At 42.3% G+C, this 26,566-nt stretch overlaps 2 protein-coding genes across 4 annotated transcripts in view; one reads left to right on the top strand and one right to left on the bottom strand.

Annotated features, from left to right (window-relative positions):
• The first annotated feature begins 183 nt into the window (after positions 1-183).
• On the top strand, positions 184-4,163 carry ubl5 (ubiquitin like 5). 2 transcript variants are annotated; one of them, XM_076287731.1, is made up of 5 exons: positions 184-268; positions 802-874; positions 2,105-2,188; positions 2,676-2,713; positions 3,753-4,163. In XM_076287731.1, exons 2-5 carry the CDS (start codon positions 819-821, stop codon positions 3,794-3,796), a joined length of 222 nt encoding a protein of 73 aa, XP_076143846.1. In that variant the 5' UTR covers positions 184-268; positions 802-818; the 3' UTR covers positions 3,797-4,163. The 2 variants fall into 2 exon arrangements, with proteins under 2 accessions (XP_076143846.1, XP_076143837.1); XM_076287722.1 differs by having other exon boundaries at positions 188-295.
• An 81-nt stretch (positions 4,164-4,244) lies between these two features.
• The window catches only part of vav1 (vav guanine nucleotide exchange factor 1), a 44,100-nt gene continuing 21,778 nt past the window's right edge, over positions 4,245-26,566 (bottom strand). Inside the window, exons 10-28 of one of the 2 annotated variants that reach the window (XM_076287702.1) lie at positions 26,423-26,522; positions 25,781-25,876; positions 25,351-25,419; positions 25,019-25,105; positions 24,627-24,712; positions 21,849-21,981; positions 21,512-21,621; positions 20,891-20,992; positions 16,186-16,280; positions 14,717-14,739; positions 14,513-14,549; positions 13,352-13,488; positions 12,041-12,106; positions 11,806-11,837; positions 11,286-11,396; positions 7,699-7,786; positions 5,730-5,856; positions 5,304-5,458; positions 4,245-5,100 (exon numbers count right to left, since the gene is read on the bottom strand). In XM_076287702.1, the coding sequence (XP_076143817.1) occupies positions 5,047-5,100; positions 5,304-5,458; positions 5,730-5,856; positions 7,699-7,786; positions 11,286-11,396; positions 11,806-11,837; positions 12,041-12,106; positions 13,352-13,488; positions 14,513-14,549; positions 14,717-14,739; positions 16,186-16,280; positions 20,891-20,992; positions 21,512-21,621; positions 21,849-21,981; positions 24,627-24,712; positions 25,019-25,105; positions 25,351-25,419; positions 25,781-25,876; positions 26,423-26,522 (1,708 nt within the window). In that variant the 3' untranslated portion in view covers positions 4,245-5,046. The remainder of the gene's footprint in view (positions 5,101-5,303; positions 5,459-5,729; positions 5,857-7,698; positions 7,787-11,285; positions 11,397-11,805; positions 11,838-12,040; positions 12,107-13,351; positions 13,489-14,512; positions 14,550-14,716; positions 14,740-16,185; positions 16,281-20,890; positions 20,993-21,511; positions 21,622-21,848; positions 21,982-24,626; positions 24,713-25,018; positions 25,106-25,350; positions 25,420-25,780; positions 25,877-26,422; positions 26,523-26,566) is intronic. The other variant, XM_076287711.1, reaches the window with a different exon arrangement.

Genomic DNA, 26,566 nt, shown 5'->3' with positions numbered 1-26,566 from the left:
GTTGACATCTGATATGAAAAGAGCTTGGTGCGCTGTGGTATTAACACAGAATGTCCGTGTATTTACGACAGTGAATCTACGACAGGATAGCACGATTGTTGACATAACCGCCCCCCCCCCCCCCAAAGCTAATAAGCCATTGGCCAGTATTCACTGTCACTCATTTTTCAGAGCACAGCATTGGTCAAACACTCTCTGTAACGTACGTTTGTTTTCCGCCTGTTGTGGACACACAAGACCAAACGTGCGAGTTTCGTCTTATGAATCAGTGGGTAACGTTAACTTCTTAATTTTGGTAAGCATTTTATTATATACTATAAGATCTCTGTGTTGTCAACCATACGAGGGAAACTTCGTTTTAGTCATGAATCATGCTCTGCCTCTATATTCTCAGATCCCTACAATGTGCAGTAACTTGAACGTCAGTCAACATAGCGATATTCCAGTAATATTAGCATTGTGTATATCAACTAAATGTATATTGTGTACCAACCTTCATTCCGTTTGCGTCATTAAGTTGTGTAGTATACATGTTCCATAACTAGTATGTAGCACTCCCAAACATCATTTCTGTCGTGATAGCTAAGTTAGCTCACTGATAGATTGACGGCAAGTCTTAACATTAGCTTGTAAGGTAACGCTTGCATGGTATGGACAGAGAATGTATAATAAGAGCTCTAATGCTATATGGACCTTGCAGTGCATAGCAGCCATGACATTTATTGTAGTGTTCAAGTGTGTGTGTTGTTTACCTGACCTGACAGATATGTTTACATGTTTTTTTTAAAAAAAAAATTAAAGGTTTGTTTGCAAAAACGATGATTGAAGTGGTGTGCAACGACCGTCTGGGCAAAAAGGTCCGGGTGAAGTGCAAGTATCCTTTGTCACATTTATCCCCATTAACTTTTGTGACTCGGTGTTACAGTTTCATTTGGTGTTTCTAGGGCACATTACAGAGAGATGATCTTCAAACCTCTGTCTCTGTGAAAACGTTTCAACCAATCAGCTCAGTATCAGGCTTTGGACCGCCTTAATTATGCCTATGGACAACTAAAAGCACTAGGTAAATGCAGTAAATACTGGTAAGATAACACAAGTAACGGAAACGGGAAGGCAAGTGTGGAGAAATGAGTCATACAGGCCAATATGGTGTCAAACTTTACACCTTAGCGGCTAAGGCTTAGCCAACTGAGATAACTTTGCCTACAATCACAACTGACATATTCTTTCACAAGACAACTTGCAGACTATTGCTAATGTGGGCAGCCATGGCCTACTGGTTAGCGCTTCGGACTTGGAACCGGAGGGTTGCCGGTTCGAACCCCGACCAGTAGGAAGCGGATGAAGTGCCCTTGAGCAAGGCACCTAACCCCTTACTGCTCCCCGAGCGCCGCTGTTGTTGCGGGCATCTTTGCTCGCTTTGTGCCCGAACTTCCCATTGAACAGTACATCCATTGCGATATATATATATATCAGAGTTTTATCGACATGACTATCATCATATGTTATGGGTCATCCTAAAGTTAGGATGTTGGTGACTAAAGACTTAGGAGCGGCTGTTCTGTAATGACTTTCTAAACATAGTTACCATGGTTGCCAAATAGATCAGATATGATTTACGAGTTAGGAAGTTTCTGTAATAAGGCCCCGCAGTAAGTGTTTTGGTTTTAGCGAATTTAGCCACAGCAGCAGAAGTGGCAGCAACCCTCTGTGTGAGCCCTGCAGATGTTTCTGTCTGTTGGTCTGCCCGTGTGTATGAATGTATGTATGTATGTATTTATGTATGTATGTATGTAAGTTTGTTTGTATATGTACGAATATGTGCGTGTGTGTGTGTGTCCGAGGGTTGGTTGGGGTTTGTCTGACGTTTGAATGTATATGTACGAATATGTGTGTGTGTGTGTGTGTGTGTGTGTGTGTGTGTGTCTGAGGGTTGGTTGGGGTTTGTCTGACGTTTGAATGTATATGTACGAATATGTGTGTGTGTGTCTGAGGGTTGGTTGGGGTTTGTCTGTCAGTCTCTCTGTGTGTCTGTGAGTGTAAGATGGCTAGCGGCTGCAGTGTTGTCCATCCCTCTGTGTGACCCTTGACCCCTGGCCCTTAGCTCAGAGGACACCATTGGAGACCTGAAGAAACTCATCTCCGCCCAGACCGGCACCCGGTGGGACAAGATTGTCCTGAAGAAATGGTGAGAATGGACATAAGGGATCTCTTGGCTTTCAGATGGTTCCCCTCTTTCTCTCACACACTCCCTCTGTCCCTCCTCTCTATCACACACACACACACACACACACACACACACACATACACTCTCTCTCTCTCTCACTCTCACTCTCATTACCTATTTGTATATGCATAGTAGTCAGCGGTGCATATGTAGAGTTTCCATTGTTGAGAATTCAGAGGTAACACGTTTATTTCCTCACATTTTTCTGTTGGTAAGAAATTGCCTTTTTAATTCAAATAGTGTACATTTCACATATGTTGTAGAGTAGCCTACATTGCAGAGGAGTGTAGACTAAGAGCAGGGCTCTGTATTTCTTAGTCCTGTGGTTCATTACTAAATTCTGGGAATCGTTCGTTGTTAGTTGGTGTGTGTGTGTGTGTTTGTGTGTGTGTGTGTGTGTGTGTGTGAGAAGTTAGGGTCTGAGTTATTCACATCTTTTCCCTTACAGGTACACAATTTTTAAGGACCATGTGACGTTGGGAGACTGTATCCTTTGTCTGGTATGAATCAGATGCCCTATGAAATGTGACATCACACATATAAACATTTATCTGTGAGATCATACACACACAGTACATTTAACAGTGTTTTCAAAGTCAAAAGTCAAAGTCTGCTTTATTGTCAATTTCTTTACATGTCAAGACATACAAAGAGATCGAAATTACGTTTCCCACTATCCCACGGTGGAGACAAGACATATTTTACCAATTAGGTCCACAGACAAACATAACATTTAAGTAAACAATATAAAAAGTAAATAAGAAGGCACATACAATGAAGAAATAAGAGCAACAAAATTTGGGTTGAAATTGTGCAATTGTGCATACAGTAGACAGTCAATATAATAGTGCAAAAGTCAGGCCAATAAATAAATTGCTGAGGTAGTTCTGTTTGACCTAAGTATGCAAGTGGCATAGTGGTGCAAGTTATGTAAGAGCAGCAGAAGTGTGTTCAGAAGTTTTTTCAGGACAACAGGACAACAACAACAACTTGCAAGTGTGCAAGTGTACAAGTGGAGTAGTGCAAGTGGAGTAGTACAAGGTTTTACAAAGTAAGTTTTACATTGCCTGATATTACATTGCCTGATATTAGATATATACATTGCCTGATATTAGATATATTGCCTGATATTAGATATGTACATTTTCCTGTTCCATATTGTGATAATGATATGAGAATTTTGTCATTGGAAGGAATTCTACTGGTATATCGATAACGATACAATATGGCTCATCCTCGTTTAAGAGCACCTCTCTCTTAGATTCAGTCAGGTTGTGATGTATGTCCTCTTCAATTTTCTTTTCAAACTATTTTGATAGAGACACCAGTATGGAAAATGTATGCAAAATATTTACAAAACATTTCAGTACATTTTCGATAATCAATGCTGTGACGTCCAGGCGCTTTAAATATGACATGAGTCTACCGACAATTTCTCTGTATACCCAGTTAAAATGAAGTGTTGAAGTTGAAACTGAGTGTTTTTTGAGCCAACATGTCTGCATGCCTTGACTCTGCTGCTCAGATGAGATCCATGATGGGATGAACCTGGAACTGTACTACCAGTAGTCAGTACGACAGTTCGCACAACTACCAGTAGATGGCAGTACTGGGATGACATTCAGACCGGTGGAACACGCTGAAAGACTCTCCAAACACACACAAACACACTCAATTTGCAGTTCTCTTTCATACCTACCATCATTTGCAAAAACATTGTTCTTTCCTTTGTAATATTACTTCAGTAAATATTTAGTACATATTAACTTAATCACACGCGCGCACACACACACACACACTCTCTAACCCAGATGCACACATGACTATGGAATAACGTATGTTACGGATGATCATGATACAGGATAGATGCAAGTTGTTTTTTTGTGATGCTTTTATTTTGATATCCTTTGGAAATAAATAAGAAAAATCAAAAACATCCCTTGATTGTCTTTCCCTAGAACCTTTATTTCTCAAACATGATTTTTGCAGCCGTAGCAGTAAAAAAGAGCAGTCATGGTGACGTTGAAAATGTGACTTTATTTAATCGTTTTTTTCTTCTGCTGTTAACAGAACACTACTTTTTAAAAAAAGACATAAATAGTTCATTGCCCTCACTGGAGAGATCCTCTTCCTTATACATAACAGCAACACAAACATAGCCACATCCCTGACACGTTCGTATACTCTCGAACATTCTTCACACACATTTTTTAAAATAATTTTGCCATTATTTAAAAGGTACATTTTTTTAATTACTTTTTTCTTTTTCTTTTTTTGCACTTTCTGTCAAATTCAAAACCCTAAAGACCTGGTATGCCCAGATAAACTGTGACTAAATACCCAACAGGTTGAAGTTATCAGTGTGTCTGCAAATCCAAAAGATGAAATGAATGCTTCTGAAATGGGACCGTGAATCAGTACAAGGCTCGCTGACTCAAATGATTCACTTGAAACTAAATGTGAAACTCAGTGAATCAGTACAAGGCTCACTGACTCAAATGATTCACTTGAAACTAAAGCTGAAACTCAGTCCTGTAAGCCAAAACTTACTGAATCAGTATTATATCCTCAGGAGTCAAGATGAGTATTCATATCTAGGAGAACCAAGTTCAATCCAAACCAAAGGGTTCAAGAAACCAAGGCTTAGGTGAGTCCTGACCTTTGACCTTTAACTCAATACATGGCCTACTTCCCCTCAAACTGACTTCCCTACAAGTTTTGGCGTTGACCTCCTGACTGAAAGCGATGTGATCTGGAATCTTCCATGGATGAATTTTCTTCCTGGAGGGGGGTGAGGGGTGGGCAAGGGATCTGTCCAATCAGCAGTAGTCGGAATTGTCCTCCTCCACGTAATTGGCTGGGAACAGTCCCACCTGATTAAACAGAACAGGGTTATTTGTGAAGAGGAGGCGGCAAGTGTGGTCATGGTTACTATTGCTTATGTATTTGGCAGATGACTTTGTCAAGAGACTGCCGTGTGTGTCTGTAAAGAGTGTGACTCTGTGTGTCTAAGTGTGTGTTTGTGTGTGTGTTTCTGTAAGAGTATGTGTGTGTGTGTGCATGTGTGAGTGCTTACCCGTCCATAAACCTCTCCCTTCCACCAGCCGTTGTGGGCCTTCTTGGAGATGATCTTGACGGTGTCGCCCTCCCGCAGTGACAGCTCCGACCGGTCCCGTGCAGAGAAGTCGTAGCGCACCTTCGCTGTGCCGAAGTAACGGGCGCTGGAACGGTCTGGCAAGAGGGGGAAAAGAAAGAGATAAGGTGTGTGTGTGTGTTTGTGTGTGTGTGTGTTCATGTGTGCTCTTGTATAGTGTGTGTATGTGTGCATGTATGATCTTTTGTATTTGAGTTTGTGTCTGTGTGAGCTCTTTATTCTGTATTTATTGTGTGTGTGTGTGTGTGTGTGTGCTCTTTAGTTCTTCATTGTTTGTTTGTGTGTATGTGTGTGCATGCATGTGTGTCTGTTTTTTTATTTGCTTTGTGTGTGTGTGTGTGTGTGTACCTGGCCTGGATGGTAGTGCAGCTGGGCCACCTGTCTGCTCTGGGAGTTTGTAAGGGAGCACCAGCCGTGTGTCCACATCCTTGAAGTACTCCTTCAGAGAGTTCTGCTGATAAAACTGAACCATTTCCTGTGTGTGTGTGTGTGTGTGGTGAATGTGAGAGTGTTTCCATAGGTGTGAGAGAAAGAATTTCAGGTAAAATATTTTGAGTGTGTGTGGTAGGAGAGAGAGAGAGAGAGAGATTAAATACAAGAAAGGCAAATTCAGCAGACTGATGGCATGGTCACAAGCACCCTGATGACATCATCTCTCATGATAAAAAAAGAGAAAAATTCCAGTGACTCATGATGACCTTCAGCAGCTTGTTGCTTAGGCAGCAAGAAAAAAGACGAAAAAAAATAAAAGAAAGACATGTGATGGAAAAAGGCAGTCGGTGAACCAGTGAAGACTGCAGTGTCATGACCTATCCATAACCTCTGCAGGCACAGAATAGCTGGAGCTGTGGAGCAGTACACAATCTTTTATTGTATCTCTGGCTTTTATTTAGATAGGGTGTATACTATGTATCAATCAATCAATCAATCAATAATATATCAATCTACTGCTACTGCTCACTAGCCCAGCTCCTTAACCACTACACTACCACCACCACGATAGTTTCTATAATCTTCTTACACTGATTAGAATAGTTTGTTTTATCTTTATAGATTATGCTCTTATTATTCATAAAAATAAAACCACCAAAAAGACACTTTTTATACTTTTTGTTGGTGTTTATAAAGTATATCTGTAGGCTTTTAACTAGGTGGCACAGTCGTTTTAGCTAAAAACACTACTGCTGATTAAAATAATGATTGATTAAATGACTGGCTTTTATTTAGATAGGGTGTATACTATGTATCAAGCAATCAATCTATAATATCAATCAATCAATCGATCTATAGTATCTACATTTATGCATTTAGCAGACCCTGTTATCCAAAGTGACTTAAGTATATTAGAAGGGATTACATTGTTCCTGGAGCAACTCGGGGTTAATTGCCTATGCAAGGGCACAACTGTAGCTGGGAATTGAACCCACAACTTCACAGGCTGCTGCTCGCTAGCCCAGCTCCTTAAAGGGACACCAGGCAACGTTTTCATGTTAATTACTCATCTTCGTAACTCGGTATATGGTTAAATGACTCATTACAGGGCGAATGAAGACTCTCTCGCCCGCCCCTACTGCCTGTAGGAAGAATATCCCACTTGCAAGTTCGGTGTATCCTACCCGCCGACCTTCAGTCTCACAAAGTCTCAGACATCGCGAGAAGAAGGATCAGTTTACATCCTGCATCCCCAGCACAGAGGCAGGCTAACGAAACGCTAGCGATTGTTGCACATGTGTGTATAATGGCAGAGCCGGCGAAAAAGCATGCGAAAACCTTTGACGGAAGATGCAAAGAAAAGGAAAAGAGCTTCAGACCGAGCGAGGGCTCGCACACGTATCGACACGTACAGACGGTAGGGGGAGCTTCATAGAGGAAAAGCATCAGGCCTGCCTGGTATCCCTTTAACCACTACGCTACCACCGCCCTGATAGTTTCTATTGATCAATCATACGGGAGACCCTGTGTGTGTACACACGTGTTAGTGTTGTCAAGATACCAAAATTATGGCGTTGCTATGATACCATGCCTAGGTATCAATAACAATACTGAAGCAATACCAAACCAAAGTCACCTGTAATAAAAGTAATAGAACAGGCCTAGATAACAGAGCATGGCTCTTATGTTCCGCTGTTCCTGATTAAAACACCATTCACACCATTCACCATATCTGTTGTACGTACAGATTCTTGAGTCTACATGCTAATCTAATGTGTGCAACCAGTGCATGTTCCTTGAACAGGTTTCCAAATTAAAAATGCCCCCAACTTCGGCCATGTTTTGCCATCTATCAACCTATCGATCTAGGAAAGGTTGCACTCACCACAACACCCTTGAAGGCCTTCTTGTCATTGATGCGGAAGAGGCCTTCAGACGACGTAATCTTGATGTGTCTGATATCCATATTAAACCTGAGAAGGTAAGGCAAGCAGAGAGGGACAATACATTTACATTTATCTGACAGTGTTGTCCAAAGCGACTTACATATGTTAATTATATCACAAGGGTCATTCTCCAGAGAGCGACTCGGGATTAAGTCCCTTGCTCAAGGCACAACAGTGGAAGCCGGGAATTGAACCCACAACTTTTCAGGCTACAGTATGTTAGCCCAACTCCTTAACCACTACACTGCCACTAACCCATTAGGGCCTCCTTACGTCAAACAACTTTGACAAGATTTGGGACAGGTTTTTGGAAGATTGGAGTCTTTTGAGTAAAGCTTGAATAGGGGGGCATTAGATAAAAGACTTGTTTGGTGTAAGGAGACCCTTAGTTGAAAATGCTGTAATGTTCCAGTCATATCGGTTGTGTCTGTGCCACTGTAGACACTAGACGAGGGTACATGAGTACAGTCATACCTGTCTGTGTGTGTGTGTGTGTGTGCCTGCGCGCATGTGTGTGTTTACAACAGACTGGGAAATGTTTAAGCAGGCAGCCACTTACAACAACCAGACAGACATAGAGGAGTATACAGACACTGTAACCTCTTACATCACCAAGTGCATCGATGATGTGACCCACACAAAAGACATCATCACTCGGGCTAACTGGAAGCCATGGCTGACAGGGGATGTCCTCAGGCTGCTGAGGGCCAGAGACAAAGCCTACAGAGCTGGGGATGAAACTGGCATGAGAACAGCGAGAGCCAACCTGTCCCGTGGCATCAAGGAAGCAAAAAAGGAATACACTCACAAGATAACCACCCACTTCAAAGACAGCAGGAACGCACAAAGCCTATGGCAGGGCATTCAGGCCCTCACGGACTACAAGCCCGCGCCACAGAGCTGCGAGAGCAACATCCCTCTGCTCAACAACCTGAACCGCTTCTTTGCTCGCTTTGAAGCACAAAACAGCACCTGCCCACAGAAGACCCATCCCCCTCTACATGAGCAGCCCCTGTGCCTCTCTGCCGACAGCGTGAAGAGGACACTTGCTGCTATCAACACCCGTAAGGCAACAGGTCCAGACAACATCCCTGGTCGTGCGCTGAAGGACTGCGCAGGGGAGCTTAAGGATGTCTTCACAGACATCTTTAACACTTCCCTGAAGCAAGCCATCGTCCCATCTTGTTTCAAAGCTGCCACCATCATACCTGTGCCGAAGAAAACTGCTCCATCCTGCTTCAATGACTACCGCCCTGTGGCACTGACACCCATCATCATGAAGTGCTTTGAGCGGCTTGTCATGTCACATATCAAATCCATTCTCCCCCCCACCCTGGACCCCTTCCAGTTTGCATACCGAGCCAAACGGTCTACAGAGGATGCAATCTGCTCTGCCCTCCACCCAGCCCTCACCCACCTGGAAAAAAGAGACTCATATGTGAGATTGCTGTTTATAGACTTCAGTTCTGCATTCAACACCATAATACCACAACAACTCATCTGCAAACTTGACAAACTGGGACTCAGTACCTACCTCTGCAACTGGCTACTGGACTTCCTCTGTCAGAGGCCTCAAGTAGTACGTGTTGGCAACAATACCTCAAGCAGCATCACACTGAGCACAGGGGCCCCCCAAGGCTGCGTGCTCAGTCCGCTGCTCTTCACCCTGCTGACGCATGACTGCACTGCAACCTACAGCAACAATCACATAGTGAAATTTGCTGACGACACAACTCTGGTGGGTCTCATCACCAAGGGCGACGAGACTCAATACAGGTTGGAGGTCGACCATCTGACCACGTGGTGCAGGGACAACAACCTCCTGCTGAACGTCAGCAAGACCAAAGAGATTGTTGTTGACTTCCGGAGAGGTCACACCCAACACCTGCCACTGACCATCGACGGTGCTGTGGTGGAGAGAGCGAGCAGCACCAAATTCCTGGGGGTGCACATCAGTGAAGACCTCTCCTGGACCACCAACACAGCATCACTGGCGAAGAGAGCTCAGCGCCGCCTGTACTTCCTGCGGAAACTCAGGCGAGCAAGTGCTCCACCAGCCATCATGACCACATTCTACCGAGGCACCATTGAGAGCATCCTCTCCAGCTGTATCGCTGTGTGGGGCGGAAGCTGCACTGAATACAACAGGAAAGCCCTGCAGCGCATAGTGAACACAGCTGGAAGGATTATTGGTGCTTCACTCCCCTCCCTGAAGGACATTTACACCACCCACCTCACCCGCAAGGCGACCAAAATTGTGAGTGATGCAAGTCACCCCGCTCACAATCTGTTTGATCTACTGCCCTCTGGGAAGAGGTACAGAAGCCTGCGCTCCCGCACTACCAGACTCACCAACAGCTTCATACACCAAGCTGTTAGGATGCTGAACTCTCTCCCTCCTCTCCACCCTCCACCCTCAGCTACATAACATCCTGGACATTGGACCCACAAATGGCCGCCTGCACCACTCCACTTGCACACTTGTACACTTTGCAACTTGTTGTTGTTGTCCTGGAAACACAACACTTCTGCTGCTCTTACATAACTTGCACCACTATGCCACTTTATTTCTTACTTAGGTCAAACAGAACTACCTCAGCCTCTTATTGGCCTGACTTTGCACTAGTATTTTATTTTATTGACTGTCTATGCACAATTTCAACCAAATTTTGCTGCTCTTATTTTTTCATTATATGTGCCCTCTTATTTACTTATTTACTTACTTTTTTGTTTACTTGAATGTTATGTTTGTCTGTGGACTTAAAATTGTTAAAATATGTCTTGTCTCCACCGTGGGATAGTGAGAAACGTAATTTCGATCTCTTTGTATGTCTGGAACATGTGAAGAAATTGACAATAAAGCTGACTTTGACTTTGACTTTGACTTTGACTTTATTAGTTTCTCTATGGAACTGAAAGTGCACAGCTGCCTGGAAGCACACACATGAGTGTGCAGGTCTGAAGGCTTCCGTGGGTGGTGGGTAGTGATGATGTGCCTCTTGAGTAATTGTGCAAAACCTGCACCCTGCACACTCCTCACAACGGAGACGTTCTCACGCCAGTCACCATTCACACCACTGCGATAAGCTGAGGGGGTTTCTATAATCTTTTTACAGTGAATGGAATAGTTGGTTTTATTTTTATAGATTATACTCTTAATATTCATAAAAATAAAACCACTTTTTGTTGGTGTTTCTAAAGTATATCTGTAGTCTTTTAACTAGGTGGCACAGTTGTTTTAGCTAAAAACACACTACTAAAAAACTAGCTAAAAACACACTACTGCTGATTAAAATAGTGATTAATGAAATGATGACTAAATTAATTAAGGCTGCTTTGAGCACTCCTTCATAAGGACAATTTAGAACAAGAACATGGTTTAGTAAATTTTTAGTAGAAATGTGGATTAAGTGATGACCCTCTTATTAGAAGTTAAAGAAAGGCCAACAGACACTACATACAATCACCATGACTACCGTGACTTCCTGTTTGTGTTTGGGTTCTACATCTGTGTCTGTCCACTCACTTGATGCTGATGGCAAACTCTCCGCCATCTTTCTGTCGGACCAGGAAGGTTCCGTCCGATCGGGATATCAGAAGGTTCTTGGCCGCAGAGCGGTCCATGTTCCCAGCGAACCTGCGTTGAGAACAGAGGAGTTTGTTATAAAATAGTATTTTATTGATTTTATTTATTTATTTGTTTATTTGTTTATTTAATAAGGACAATGCTCGTTATTCAACAAACAAGGTACTGCAAGTAAGCCAGAGTTAGTGATATGGGCTAGTTTTCATTTGTAGACATGCTATATACTGTATGCATACTGTATATATGGACATATTTGTTGCATCATACACATTATGTCATTAGCAATATACGAGTCACCTATTTGGACATGAACAACACCTGGAAGATATCTGGACTATTCAGAAGTTAGTATGTTCATGCTTACCTGATGCTATTTTGTTTGTGCTATCTGAAATGGTTGTGTGTGTGTCTGTATAAACTGTACATGGCCTATCCAGTGTTTATGAAGTGTTTCACTCACCAGGGCAACCCAGAGAGATCAGGTGTAGGGGTCTGAGAGAGAGAGAACACACACACACACACACACACACACACACACACACACACACACACACACACACGCAGAGAGAGTGAGAGAGATGTGACTCAGATTTCCTTCAGTTCTGTTTCATTCATTTCACTTAAAAACAATTCCATACATCGTAATGACAATGGCCGTGGTGTCATGTGATCACTGTGGTCCAGTGAGAACTCACCGGTCTGAAGGGCTGCACTTTGGTGCAGGGGAACCAGCCCATCTCACCTGCGGTCACATTCCTGCCCTGTAAACACACACACAACAAACACACCATGCCATATGGTTTTAAACACACAAACACACACGGTGATATATTAACAAGCAAAATTAAACACACACACACACACACACACACACAACAAACACACCATGCCATATGGTTTTAAACACACAAACACACACGGTGATATATTAACAAGCAAAATTAAACACACACACACACACACACAACAAACACACCATGCCATATGGTTTTAAACACACAAACACACACTGTGATATATTAACAAACAAAATTAAACACACACACACACACACACAACAAACACACGTTGCCATATGGTTTTAAACACACCAACACACACACGGTGATATATTAGGAAACAAAATTAAACACGCACACACACACAGAACACACACGCACAACAAACATACAGTACCATATGGTTTTAAGCACACAAACACACACTATCATATATTAACAAGGACAATTAAACACACACATAGCAATACAAACACAATATGCACAAACTCATACAAGCATACAACACACATTTATACACTTACACACATGTAATGACACACTTTAACTACACACATATTGTATATTTTACACACGTTAAGACACACAAGGCATTGCACAACATGGGAAACATTTTTTGTTCTCTAGCTTTTGTCTATGGAGAGAATGCCTGAGGCTGGTCTGTTCGGTGCCAATTTAACTTCCACCTTTTATTTTAGAGGTGAGGAAGTTGGTGCTATTTCGAGGACTTTCTTACCAGCTAGACACCACACACATCACAAACTTCCCTCTCGAAACACCTTCATAGATAGATACACACACACACACACACACACACACACACACACACAGCAATGGTTAGGCCGCTTTAGTCAATCTTCCTCTCCCTCGCAACAGATTGGCAGGCTAAACAGCCGATCAGAGTAACAGATTGGCAGGCTAAACAGCCGATCAGACCAATAGATTGGCAGGCTAAGCAGCCGATCAGACTAACAGATTGGCACAGCCGATCAGAGTAACAGATTGGCAGGCTAAACAGCCGATGAGAGCAACAGATTGGCAGGCTAAACAGCCGATCAGAGTAACCCTTTTACCAATGGCTCCATCAGTGATTATACATGAATGTCGGTCAGTGTTGGCAGTGCTGTGCACACTGCACCGATTTTCTGCACAACGCCGGACCGTATCAGATGCCCAACCATGCGTGTATATTCGTGTGACCTTTGACCCCCCCCCACCCCAACACACCTCCCACCACTGTAGCTCCACCTCTGCCCGTGTCAGCTCGATGACATCACCCAGAGAGAGGTGCAATGGTTGGCCGAAAGCCACTGGGGGTGGCGGCAGACCGTAGTACTCCTCACATACCTCCATCTTAGGCAGACCTGGCAAGGGAAGGGGCAAATGACAGGAAGTGACCTCACAGGCAGGCGAGGAGTGATGTCATGAAACAAGTGGCGACTACAGAAAGTAACACCAGAGCTACGCTGGGTCCACAACTGAAGCGCTCCGTTCGTGACGCGTAAAAAATACCGTTAATAGTGTAAGCTAATTGTTGCAGTAGACGCTGTGCGAAGGGAACGCTTCAGTTCGGTGCCTGGTGGTGTAGCCTTCCTGTAAGTGACAGCCTTTGTATCATTGTAACTGTGCAAATAAGTACATCACATACTCAGTAACAACCTTGCTAATACTACTGTTACCCACACTTTACTCAGGGATATCATTACATTGTAAGACTGTAAGGTAATATATTATAAGGCGAGTATCACATTAGCCAGCAGCAAGCGGCAGCGGCAAACGTAACGCAACGCTCAGACCATAATACGTTTTATCCCATTCCTAAGCAACACAAACGGTTGGTCAATTGAATACGCTCGCGTTGCACGTTGAAAGTTGAACCAAGTTCAACGCTCAGCTTGTTCAATGCTAGCGTTACGCCAGCGTTGCCACCGTTCCGCTGCCGAACCATAGAGAACAATAGGAAACCTGCAGCTTGCCGCTGGCTAATGTGATCCCCGTCTAAATCTACTGATTAATATTAACTTGAAATGTTCCATGAGTAGTGTTATGTGAAATATTTATAATTATGGTCAAATAACTGGTTCTGTTAGAGCCAAACAGTCGATGGCTCTGCTACATACATATAGTGTATGACACTCCAAAATGTATGCATAATTATTTATATTAAAATCATTTAAATTATATCTTTATTTTCTTCATTTAATATCACTAAATCAAAACATCTAAACTTCAGTTTGACTGAGAAAGCACAACACACACAACATGATTCTGAATGAATCTGAGATTTAGTTTAGTTAGTTAGTTTGTTTGTTTGTTTGTTTGTGTGGCACATTTCTGTGTTTGACTCCTCATTGAACTCCTCATTGAACTGAAATGGTTTCGTCCTACCTGGTTTTGGTTGTCTTTGAGGCTTCACAGTTTTACTCTATTGGGAAGACAATTTTGGAAAAGTTACAAGCTATACTGAACAGTTTTGACTCTTTTGATATGTTTGCTGCAGAAAAAACACACACACACACACACACACACACACACACACACACACACACACACAAAAATGCACAGCTTTACAGCAGTGGGCCAAGGTCGTACCTTTTTAAGAGTTCCAGAGTTTTCTGTGGAGCAAATGAAAAGTTGGAGCAGTTGAATTCAATCATAGATTCAGTGAAAACTGACCACAATGCATGTTGTTGTAAGATGTGCTTTCAGTAAGGGCTACACTTAGTAATAATGTTTATACAAAGGACACAGTGGTATTTATTGCTTATGTGAGTACATTGTGATAATGTCCCTCAGTATAGTGATAAACTTAAAACTCATCAATTTCAGAGAGAAAAGTTGTTGTTTGACATGATGTAACTCAGCCATTACTGTTCGTCTTTGAAGAAGAAATTGAATGCTTTGTGTGTTTTGAAATCAACTTCCTGTAAGGTCTTTGAACATAGCAAACAGTGTTGGGAGTAATGCATTAAGAAAGTAATGTAATTACAGTAATGCATTGCTTTTTGCTGTAATGCAGTAATGTAAGGCATTACCAATACAATTTCAGTAATATTTTACTCGGTACAATTCTCAGTAACTGAAGTTATTTTGCTTTTTAATCCAAAATTGAGAAATGCTCAATTGGCACCAGAGAAGATAATCCAATAATTAAAAAAGTCATCTATGCTGGTCCTGGAATTTGATTGCCTTGTTTAGATGACTGTAGGGAAATTTGAGTTATCTCTGCCATTCATAAAACAGATCTAACATGGTTAGGCTATACTTCTCATTTCAAGCAGTGAGAATAACTAAAATTTTGCTTTTACAGACAAAGATCGTAGCCATTATTCTCAAACTATTTGCATTAAGTCTACACCACTGTAAGTGGAAGGAAAGGCAACCAGCAATGATGAGAACCATTTAAAGTCAACATACAATTTCACTATGGCTATATTTTACTATATTAAGTTGTGAGTGACCTTTGGCCTTTGGGGCCTACATTGTTCCATGAGCCATAACTGCAACCATTATATTGTTCTTTTGTTAGCCTTAAGCCTAGCTCAGTCATTATGTCATACCACATCACCTCCTGCCGTGTAATGAGCTGCATTGAACACATGAAGATCTATTGAGAACACCAAATCCATATTTCCTGTTATTTTGGTGAAAGTAATGTAAACGTAGTGTAATGCCTTACAATTCAAAGACAGTAATATTGTAATGTAACAAATTACTTTGAGAAGACAGTAACAAGTAATAAATAATGCATTACCGCTTTTGAAGTAACTAGCCCAACACTGATAGCAAACGGTCAGAGAGTGTTCTATATTTGAACAACTGACACTGTTTCATTTGTCCTTTTCACAGAACATTATGGTTGACAAACTCCCACACATATACACACACAAACACATACATAAACACTAATATGCTCTCTCTCTCTCTCTCTCTCTCTCTCTCTCTTTCTCTCTTTCTCACACACACACACACCTTCATAAAAACACACACTTTCAGTCTATCTCTCTCTCTGTCACATACACACACACACACACACACACACACACACATTTACTTAGTACCTGAATTTTTTCCACATAAAGGAACCCTTCCCAGACACTCCTTATGGGCAGCCATCTTACACCGAGTGCAGCGGTAGCCCTGAAAAAATATACCCCTGAGAAAGAGAGAGAGCGAGAGAGAGAGAGAGAGAGGCAGAGATCGGGATAGAGAGAGAGAGAGCGATCGGGATAGAGAAAGAGAGAGAGAGATCGGGAGAGAGAGCGAGAGAAATCGGGATAGAGAGAGAGAGAGAGAGAGAGAGATCGGGATAGAGAGAGAGATAAATAGAGATAAATATACTATCAGAGAAGGAGACAGGGCTTATCTTGCTGCCCAGTATATATCAACATGCCACAACCTGAGGGACAATGAGTAACCTACACAGACAAAATGATAATAATAAAACACACACACACACACACACACACACACACACACACACAAACGAGCATACATACATATATGCATGCACACACGCGCACAAACATACAGACACAAATACACTATCATATACTGCATTTTCTTTAACTTCATTATTTTTCTTTTGATTGATCCCCAAGGGGAAATTCAAGAATGTATGTATGTATGTAAGTGTACAGATTTATTGTATAATACCTGCTTTGGCAATATGAGATTCAAGACAACAACACAACACAACACAATACGTGCAAATGACTAGCGAATATCCGATGTAACGTCACATCTTTGGGTCCTCTATAGTCTGCACTGATTGCCAGTCTGTGTGGCTGAGTCACAGGAAGTGAATCAGGCTCCAACTATGTGACAGCAGGAAGTCCTGCAGATCAGCAACATACTGAACATGCTCACAGGAAATCCTTCAATCTATCCATCTCACTCACTGCATTAGAGTCGCACATGTTATCACAAGTGGAAGTCCATCGATCTGGGCTAGAGAGTCAGCAGATTACTGATTACACATGGTGTGGTTTCGGCCCTGGTCTGGCCCTAATCTGGCCCTGGTGTAGTGTGATCTATGTTGTATCTGACGAAGTAGCTACACTGGAGTGAAACTCGCCAGACCTCCGGAACAGCTCACAGAGTGAAGTCATCCAGCCTCACTCTGCCAAACTCACGTGCCGCAGTGGAAGTCAGGCAGTTGGCTCACACGTTGAGTCACCTGCAGCTCAGCGAGGACAGTTTGGCACACTTCACATTTGTCTGTCTATGATCTGGCTCAGATCTGGCACTGGTTTGGCTCAGATCTGGCACTGGTTTAGCTCTGGCTCTGGTTTTGATTTGATCTTGCTCTGACACTGGATTCTGTAATACAGTATATCTGGCCACCAACCAAGTCCATCAGGCCTCAAGATCACACAGTCTCATGAGGTCAAGCAGGGCTCATGTTATCAGAATTTGGCAAATGTAAAAAGCTGATTAAAAATCACAGACACGGCCCCGGCCGTGGCGCAACTGGCTGGGGCACCTGCACCGTACGCCGGCGACCGGGGTTCGATTCCCGCCCCGGATCCCACCCCGACTCTCCCATTCACTTCCTGTCATTCTCCACTATCCTATCCGCAATAAAGGCATAAAAAAGCCCAAAAATATACTTAAAAAAAAAAAATCACAGACACAATTACAGTTTTTTTCAACTGCTTACACACTAAATCTTTGCTTGTCACACAATTTTCTAAACATGTTCTCCAAACATCATAACCTGACACCAAATCTGCAAAACCATACACTAATTCTCAGTGTTTGACTCAGTTTTCAATTGACTAAAACACATTTTGCAAAACACCACACACAATTTTCTACCTAACACACAAAAATCTAACAGGAAGTAACTTGATTTCGTTCTTTAAACACAACCTATCAAAATGCCACATTAAATCACCAGTGCTTCACTCTTTCTCTTCACATGTGCAAACACTCTTTACTTTACTGAACACCATCCAATCATTGCCTTAGTATAGGTCTATGAATAGATATACTCTCTATATAGGTATAGACCCTTTCAATCTGCTCCTAGAGGATTTCCGGTTGAAATATTCAGAACCAATGCAGATACTTTAAAAATAGAGAAAATACAGTAATCGGACTTACAGCTTACAGTAATGTTCTACAAAAAGTTAACTTTATGTAAAATTTGTATTTTTACTCTATTTTTGTTTGTCCCCATGTTACAGTACCATTAGCTCAATACATTTTTCTGTGCCTCCAGAAAATTGTACAATTGTTTGTTTCTGCAGTTGAAAGGGTCTATAGGCCTATGAATACATACTGTACACGACCCCCCCCCCCACCTCCCACACACACACACACACACACACACACACACACACACACACACTTGTCTTTAGAAGAAAAAAAAAATCAGTGTTTTCAAAACTACATGTACATCTGGTGGTCACTGTATTCTTCTTTGCTTTTTTTCTTGTTTGCTGTAAAATACTGTATTCACAACAGCAAATTATTTGGGAAAAATCACTATTTTTGGTTTCAATATTGCTTGCATTTTTACTGTGTATTTCAACTTCTCTTTGTTGATACCGTAACTTTCACTCTTGTATGGAAATACATATAGAAAGCCTAAGACAGAAGAGCTTTAGGTTTTGAGCAACAGTGTGTACATGATGTATCCAAAATGTCATATTATGACAAAAGTGTTTGTAATGTGAGGCGAATGTTTGATTTAAACATGTGTTTTTGACATTTTGAATGTTGTGTGTCATTTTGCTGGAGATTTGAGGCATTTTGCATTTTGTGTGAGCAGTTGTGGGTTTTGTGTGTGGAGTTTTGAAAAATAGACACAGAGTTTTGAAAACGTGTGTAAACAATTGTAAAAAACTGTAAGCAAGTCTCACAAAGAATCAGAGGACTATATTGAGCAGGGCTCAAAAGAAGAAGTGATATATATTTTCCTGGAAGGAGCTTTGGTCGAATACTAGTTACCTACATTGATAAAATGTAGATGTACTACATACCTATGTACTACATACCTACATTGATAAAATGTCAATCTGGACTTAGAGAAGATACAGTTTTTTACAATTGTTTACACACGTTTTCAAAACTCTGTGTCTATTTTTCAAAACTCCACACACAAAACCCACAACTGCTCACACAAAATGCCCCAAATCTCAAGCAAAATGACACAGAACATTCAAAATGTCAAAAACACATGTTTAAAGCAAACATTCGCCTCACATTACAAACACTTTTGTCATAATATGACATTTTGGATACATCGTGTACACACTGTTGCTCAAAACCTAAAGCTCTTCTGTCTTAGGCTTTCTATATGTATTTCCATACAAGAGTGAAAGTTACGGTATCAACAAAGAGAAGTTAAAAAATACACAGTAAAAATGCAAGCAATATTGAAACCAAATATAGTGATTTTTCCCAAATAATTTGCTGTAAAATGATGTGAATACAGTATTTTACAGCAAACAAGAAAAAAAGCAAAGAAGAATACAGTGACCACCAGATGTACATGGAGTTTTGAAAACACTGATTTTGTTTTTTTCTAAAGACAAGTGTGTGTGTGTGTGTGTGTGTGTGGGGGGGGGGGGTCGTGTACAGTATGTATTCATAGGCCTATAGACCCTTTCAACTGCAGAAACAAACAATTCTACAGTAAGCGTTCCTAAGGCATTTCTGGAGGCACAGAAAAATGTATTGAGCTAATGGTACTGTAACAAACAAAAATAGAGTAAAAAGACAAATTTTACATAAAGTCAACTTTTTGTAGAACATTACTGTAAGCTAAAGTCCGATTACTGTATTTTCTCTATTTTCAAAGTATCTGCATTGGTTCTGAATATTTCAACCGGAAATCCTCTAGGAGCAGATTGAAAGGGTCTATACCTATATAGAGAGTATATCTATTCATAGACCTATACTAAGGCAATGATTGGATGGTGTTCAGTAAAGTAAAGAGTGTTTGCACATGTGAAGAGAAAGAGTGAAGCACTGGTGATTTAGTGTGGCATTTTGATGGGTTGTGTTTGAAGAACGAAATAAAGTTACTTCCTGTTAGATTTTTGTGTGTTAGGTAGAAAATTGTGTATGGTGTTTTGCAAAATGTGTTTTAGTCAATTGAAAACTGAGTCAAACACTGAGAATTAGTGTATGGTTTTGCAGATTTGGTGTCGGGTTATGATGTTTGGAGGACATGTTTAGAAAATTGTGTGACAAGCAAAGATTTAGTGTGTAAGCAGTTAAAAAAAACTGTAATACAATTCCACTCTTGTAAGATTTTTTTACTTACCTGAGCAAAACTTGAAGAGTTTGTTTCCAAAACGCTACATCCACAATTTTAATGAATTTTCATAAATAATATTTCTACATTTTGTTTCCAAGTAATTTCAGTAGAACTGTAATTGAGCATTGTTATTTGATTATCTTTACTCAATCAAAACAACACAACCGCAATTGTATTGATATTACCTGAAATACACAATTAAATAACATGATTTTAAATGTTTTTTCTTTTTTTAAATGGAGATATAGCATTTTGGAACCAAACTCTTTATTTGTTATCAGAGCATACATTTGGCAGACTTTGCAGGAAGTAATACAATTTCACCTAAGTGCATTGGCAGGCCAATTGTACTGTATATAAATAATTGTATATAATAAAAATAAAGAATAAAATATAAAATATAAATAAAATATAATAAAATACAATAAGATTGTATGTGAATAAATAATAACAATTCCTCCATTCTAAGCTGACAGGAAGAGACTGGTCCTCACCTGAGCAACATCTGACAGGCCTTACAGGAGGTCGTGTCCTCGAAACAGTGCATCTGAAACTCGTGGCCATTTGCACCGCTGTTCTCTGGAATCATGTTTGACCTGAGAACATGGTGGGCAAAACACACACGCACACACACACATGTGCACACACACACACAAGCACACACACACACACACATGCACACACATGCACACACATGCACACACACACAGACACACACACACACACACACACACACAGATTCAGGTGTGATATTGAGAAAAAGAAAGGTAAAGAGAGGGAAGAGGAAACAGTAGAGAGAGAAAGAGAGAGAGAGGGAGAAATGGGTGGAGAAGGAACAGGGAGGGTGAGGCAGGGCAGGGAGAGAGAGAGTGAGATAGAGAGAGAAAGAGAGAGAGAGAAAGAGAGAGAGAGAGAGAGAGAGGGGTGGAGAGGGGACAGGGAGGGTGAGGCAGAGAGAGAGGGAGAGAAAGAGAGAGGAACCAAGAAATAGAGATTTAAAGAGACTTGATTATGAGAGAGAGAGAGCCAGAGTGGAAAAGAGGAGAGGAAGAGAAGAGGAGGAGAGAGAGAAAGAGAAGGAGAGAGAGGAGGAGGAGAAGGGAGAGAGAGCTTACATGGCCATCTCAAACTGCTCCATCCATTTCTTCTTGAGCTCCCGGGTCTTGAAGTACAGGTCATAACCAAAGTGACCATGGAAGTCTATCAACAGGAAAGAGTGGGACCACTGTGGACGCAATGAGACCAGGTCAGACCAGATGAGAAGGGGTGAGAAAAGCATGTATGATAAGTGTCTAAAAATGAGAGGACAAGAAAACGAGGAGATAGCAGAACAGAGGGAGGGAGGGAGAGGGGGAGGGAGGGGGAGGGAGGGAGGGGGAGGGGGAGGAGGGAGGGGGAGGGGGAGGGGGAGGAGGGAGGGGGGAGGGGGAGGGGGAGGGGGAGGGGTCTCACCTTCTTGTTGTCCTTCTCCGAGATCTCCTCCCTGAGCTGGTAGTGTTGCAGTTCAATGAGGTCCTTCATCTCAAAGTTCTCCCCAGACTTCTTCTTACAAACCACCATGGCCTTATCAAACAGGAACGCATATCTGGACAAGAGAAGGGATGAACAGACAATTACCTAATCGCAAAAGCTACAGATGCACAGTTCATTTTTTTCACATTTATGACTTATATATTCGTGTCATCCTCCTTGCCCGTGCCCCTTCTGGTTGATGTGTGGGTGGGTGGGTGGGTGTAGTGTATGATGGGGCATTGAAACTCTGTTTGGTGAGTTTCACAGTCTGTCGAGGGTGCTGTGCTTATTTGTGCACTGGGAGTGCTCACCAATCAGGGGTGGCACGACTTACAGAGACATTTAGAATATTGAGCAAAAATCATATCGCAAATTGCAATCGCAATATCTGTCCAAAAAAAAAATCGCATTTATGTATTTCCCCCAAATCATGCAGACCTACTGCCTTCTCATAACACATTCCCCAGTGATCAGACAAGTCACTGTTTATGGTGATATTTATCACCTCAGAGCCAGGGACCACCACACATGGGCCAGCTAACACTTATTTCAGTTTGGGAACGTGCACACATCCAAATTAAGGTGCAGGAGCCAAAAGTCCAAGATCCAGTAATCCGCACACATGCTCTCCGTTTATTTTCTTTTATTTGATTTCAATCCCCAACACACATATGTTTTTTAAATGTTTTTATTTTATTTTATTTGACTTCAATCCCCCACACATATGGGGATTGAAGTCAAATAAAAGAAAATAAACAGAGAGCAAGTGTGCGGACCTTCTTTCTTACCAGCTAACACTTATGCCATCTCCCTCTCTACTGAATTCAACATAAACAGATGCAACATGTCAACTAGTCCTTCTCATAACCATTCCAAGCTAAACAACTACCAGCTACTCACATCTCAACCAAAGCTTAACTTCACTTGACGCCCCTGCCATCCCTGCTCCAATGTGTACAGAGCAACAGTCGCTACTTCCATGATAAGAAGAACATTCTCATCAGTGTCTACTAAAGTCGTTTTTTAATATGAAGCCTGGGACTCGTCTGCTGAGTCATTGAAATACAGTGGGCCAAAGATAATGTTCTTCTTACCAGCAGAGGCGCTGTTTCTCAAATTATTTTTCAGACAGAAAATTGCAAGCTGTAATGCAACATAGTTGACTTTGTAAAGGTTGCGGACGGTGATCATTTTTGAAGTCGGCTAAATTAAAAATGTATACTGCTGTAGCTACAGCCGTGTCGCAAAACTGCCAGCTGGTTGTTTGTTGATCAAACAGACAATTTCAATAATAACTGTTCTAATTTAAATTTCAGTTGGTTCAATACGGAAAACTACTCATCAGTACATCGCATCACTACTGACAGTTTAAGAGACACTAATACAAAACATATTTTACCCTAGCTGCTCGTGGACCACAAGGGATGACTTGTAGCATCTGTGGGAATCACTGAGCTATACTAAGGGAGAAAGGAGGGAGGGAAGTATCGGAGGCCAAATAATTCAAAAGTTTAAGAAAAAAAGGACACCATCCAGTCACCATCCAGCCAGCGAGTGACCAAACTGGACAGCGCAGCGCTATCCATTCCAACTAAGGACAGGACACCACCCATCCAGCCTTATTGTATGGAATAAAACAACATCCAGTTTTATATAGATATATTTTGGAGAGAGGGAGGGAGGGAGGAAGAGAGGGAGGGAAGGAGGTAGAGAGGGAGGGAGGGAGAGAGTGAGGGAGAGAGAGAGAGAGGGAGGGAGGGAGGAAGAGAGGGAGGGAGGGAGGAAGAGAGGGAGGGAAGGAGGAAGAGAGGAGGGAGGGAGAGAGGGAGGGAGGAAGAGAGGGAGGGAGGGAGGAAGAGAGGGAGGGAGGGAGAGAGGGAGGGAGAGAGAGAGGGAGAGAGGGAGGAAGAGAGGGAGGGAGGGAGGAAGAGAGGGAGGCAGGGAGGGAGAGAGGGAGGGATGGAGGAAGAGATGGAGGGAGGGAGGAAGAGAGAAGGAGGGAGGAAGAGAGAAGGAGGGAGGAAGAGAGGGAGGCAGGAAGAGAGGGAGGGAGGGAGGGATGTCAGACAGATGAGTGGTCAGAGAGAGAGTGAGTGGTCAGAGAAAGTGAGTGAGTGGTCAGAGAAAGTGAGTGAGTGGTCAGCATCTGTCTGAACGTAAGAACAGACGAGGGTCAGATAGAACTGATAGGAGCAGCCATCTCTCACCTAATCTCTCACTCTCTTTTCCCCTTCTAACCTGTCTGACCTTCGACCTTTAGAACAAAAAAGAGGACTGCAGCGGCCTCCTCTCAACTGCCCTTTTCCCCTTGTAGCAACGGGAGAGAGCAGGGACCCAACCGGCCCGGGGCTCCAGGGTACTGAATCTAAAGCTTGACCGCAGCTCCAAAGAGACTTGCAGAGACTGGTATGGCAGTCAGAGCGCATACTCAAACATAGTGACCGGCACTACGACACCCCCCTTCTAACCTGTCTGAACTTCGACCTTTAGAACAGTTAGAAATGGATAGATATGATAACAGAGGCATCTTCCCAACTGACCTGTCCTGCTTGGACTTATTTTCCTACTGAACCTAAAGCTTTACATACAGTTATGTGTGTGTGTGTGTGTGTGTGTGTGTGTGTGTGTGTGTGTGTGTGTGTGTGTGTGTGTGTGTGTGTGTGTGTGTGTGTGTGTGTGTGTGTCTGATATGATAGCAAAGGCGTCTTTCCAACTGACCTGTCCTGCTTGGACTTCTTCTCCGAAGTGCAGACTTTCAGCTCTCCGTCTATCTTTGGACGTCCAAACAGTGCAAGGGATGTGGCCTGACAGAGTGGATGAAGAATGAATGAATGAACAAATTAATTAATTAATTGGTCTGTTGAATGAATTGATCAAAACCCTCCAAAGTCATGTCTGGAATGAATGAATGAATGAATTGTATAGTTGAATGAATAGGTCAAAGCCTTGTTTTCAAAGTCATGTTTGGAATGAATGAATGAATAATTAATTAATGATAATTAATTGTGCAGTCGGATGAATTGTTCAAAACCCCATTGTGTCTGGAATGAATGAATGAATGAATGAATGAATGAATGAATGAATGAATGAATGAATGAATGAAGTCTCACCATGTTTTCGATTGAAAGCTGAAAGGAAGTAATCTGCTTCATGATCTCATTGTCCCTCTTAACTTCATTCACACACTGGGCCAGATCCTACACACACACACACACACACACACACACACACACACACACACACACACACATACGCACACAAAAAGTCATGAGCCAGCTTGCTTTGCATTTTCAATCTGTTCCATTACACAACCCTTCATGAAATGTAAATGACAGAAAATGCTGACAAATGCTGTACATCCCATACACAGGAAACAGTTACTCTTGGACAGAAGTGTCTGACTGCTAATTGGACGAGCAGCATTTAAAGGGACTATCATCACCTTCATGGCGTCCAGAGCGTTGCGCAAGTTCTCTTTGTCAGCTGGGTTCACAGTGTGTTTCATCAGCTCCTAGGAACAGGAAGAATCTGAGACGGCTACTTACTGATAGCTTGCACACACAGACACACACTCTCACACACACACACACACACACACACACACACACACACCAACATGGACATGCACACAAACTGATATCATTCTTGTTACATAAGCAATGATCGATCATGAGGTGTGTGTGTGTGTGTGTGTGTGTGTGTGTGTGTGTGTGTGTGTGTGTGTATGTTGAGAGTATAGTCTACACTTCCCTTTTTGTGTGAACTGTGAGAAAATCTGTAAGATTTATGAATGAGCATAAGTGTTATATGTGTGTATCTCTCTCTCTGTCTGTGTGTGTGTGTGTGTTTGTGTGTGTGTGTGTGTTTGTTACCTGGAGTAGCAGGTGGTACTTCAGCACTCTCTGCATAGGGACCATGAGCAGGTCTCTGAGGGAGAATCTCCCGCTGTTGGCCCTGTTGGAGCACTCCTTACACACCACACAAGACCAGAGGGGAACATTAACATCACACACACACACACACACACACACACACACACACACACACACACACACACACACACACACACACACACACACACACACACACACACACACACACACACACACACACACACACATCTGTGCATCTGTTGGAGTTGGAGTTCTAACCCTGCTGGAGTTCTAACCCACCAAACATTAACCTTCTAAACATTTTCGGTGGCCACAAAACTTTCTGGTGCACATGGGAAACTTTCTGGTGCACATGAAACTTCCTTTTTTTTTAACACATATCCACTCAGGGGCTCCATTAACATTACCACTCCCCCCCCCCACACACACACACACAAACATACACACACATACACATGTGCACACATGACAGAAACAGAGTGAGACAGAAAGATCTCTAACCTCATCACACACACACACACACACACACTCACACACACACACGCACGCACACACGCACGCACGCACACACACACACACACACACACACACACACACACACACACACACACACATACATACCTCTAACTTCATCCTCAGGTCTTCTCTCTGGGACGCCATCTTGTCCAAGAGTTTAGTAGCGGACTCCACCTGACTGCAGTAGCGCCCGTACAACAGTAGCCTAGCAACACAACAACAACGGCAACATCAACAATAACAACAATG

Source organism: Alosa pseudoharengus, unplaced genomic scaffold (genome assembly GCF_046254945.1).
Source record: "Alosa pseudoharengus isolate Yale_2024_CS ecotype anadromous, Long Island Sound unplaced genomic scaffold, YU_APseudo_1.1 YU_APseudo_1.1_scf_1, whole genome shotgun sequence".
In the NCBI taxonomy this organism is placed as follows: Eukaryota; Metazoa; Chordata; class Actinopteri; order Clupeiformes; family Clupeidae; genus Alosa; species Alosa pseudoharengus.
This window is presented reverse-complemented; position numbering and strand designations above follow the sequence as displayed.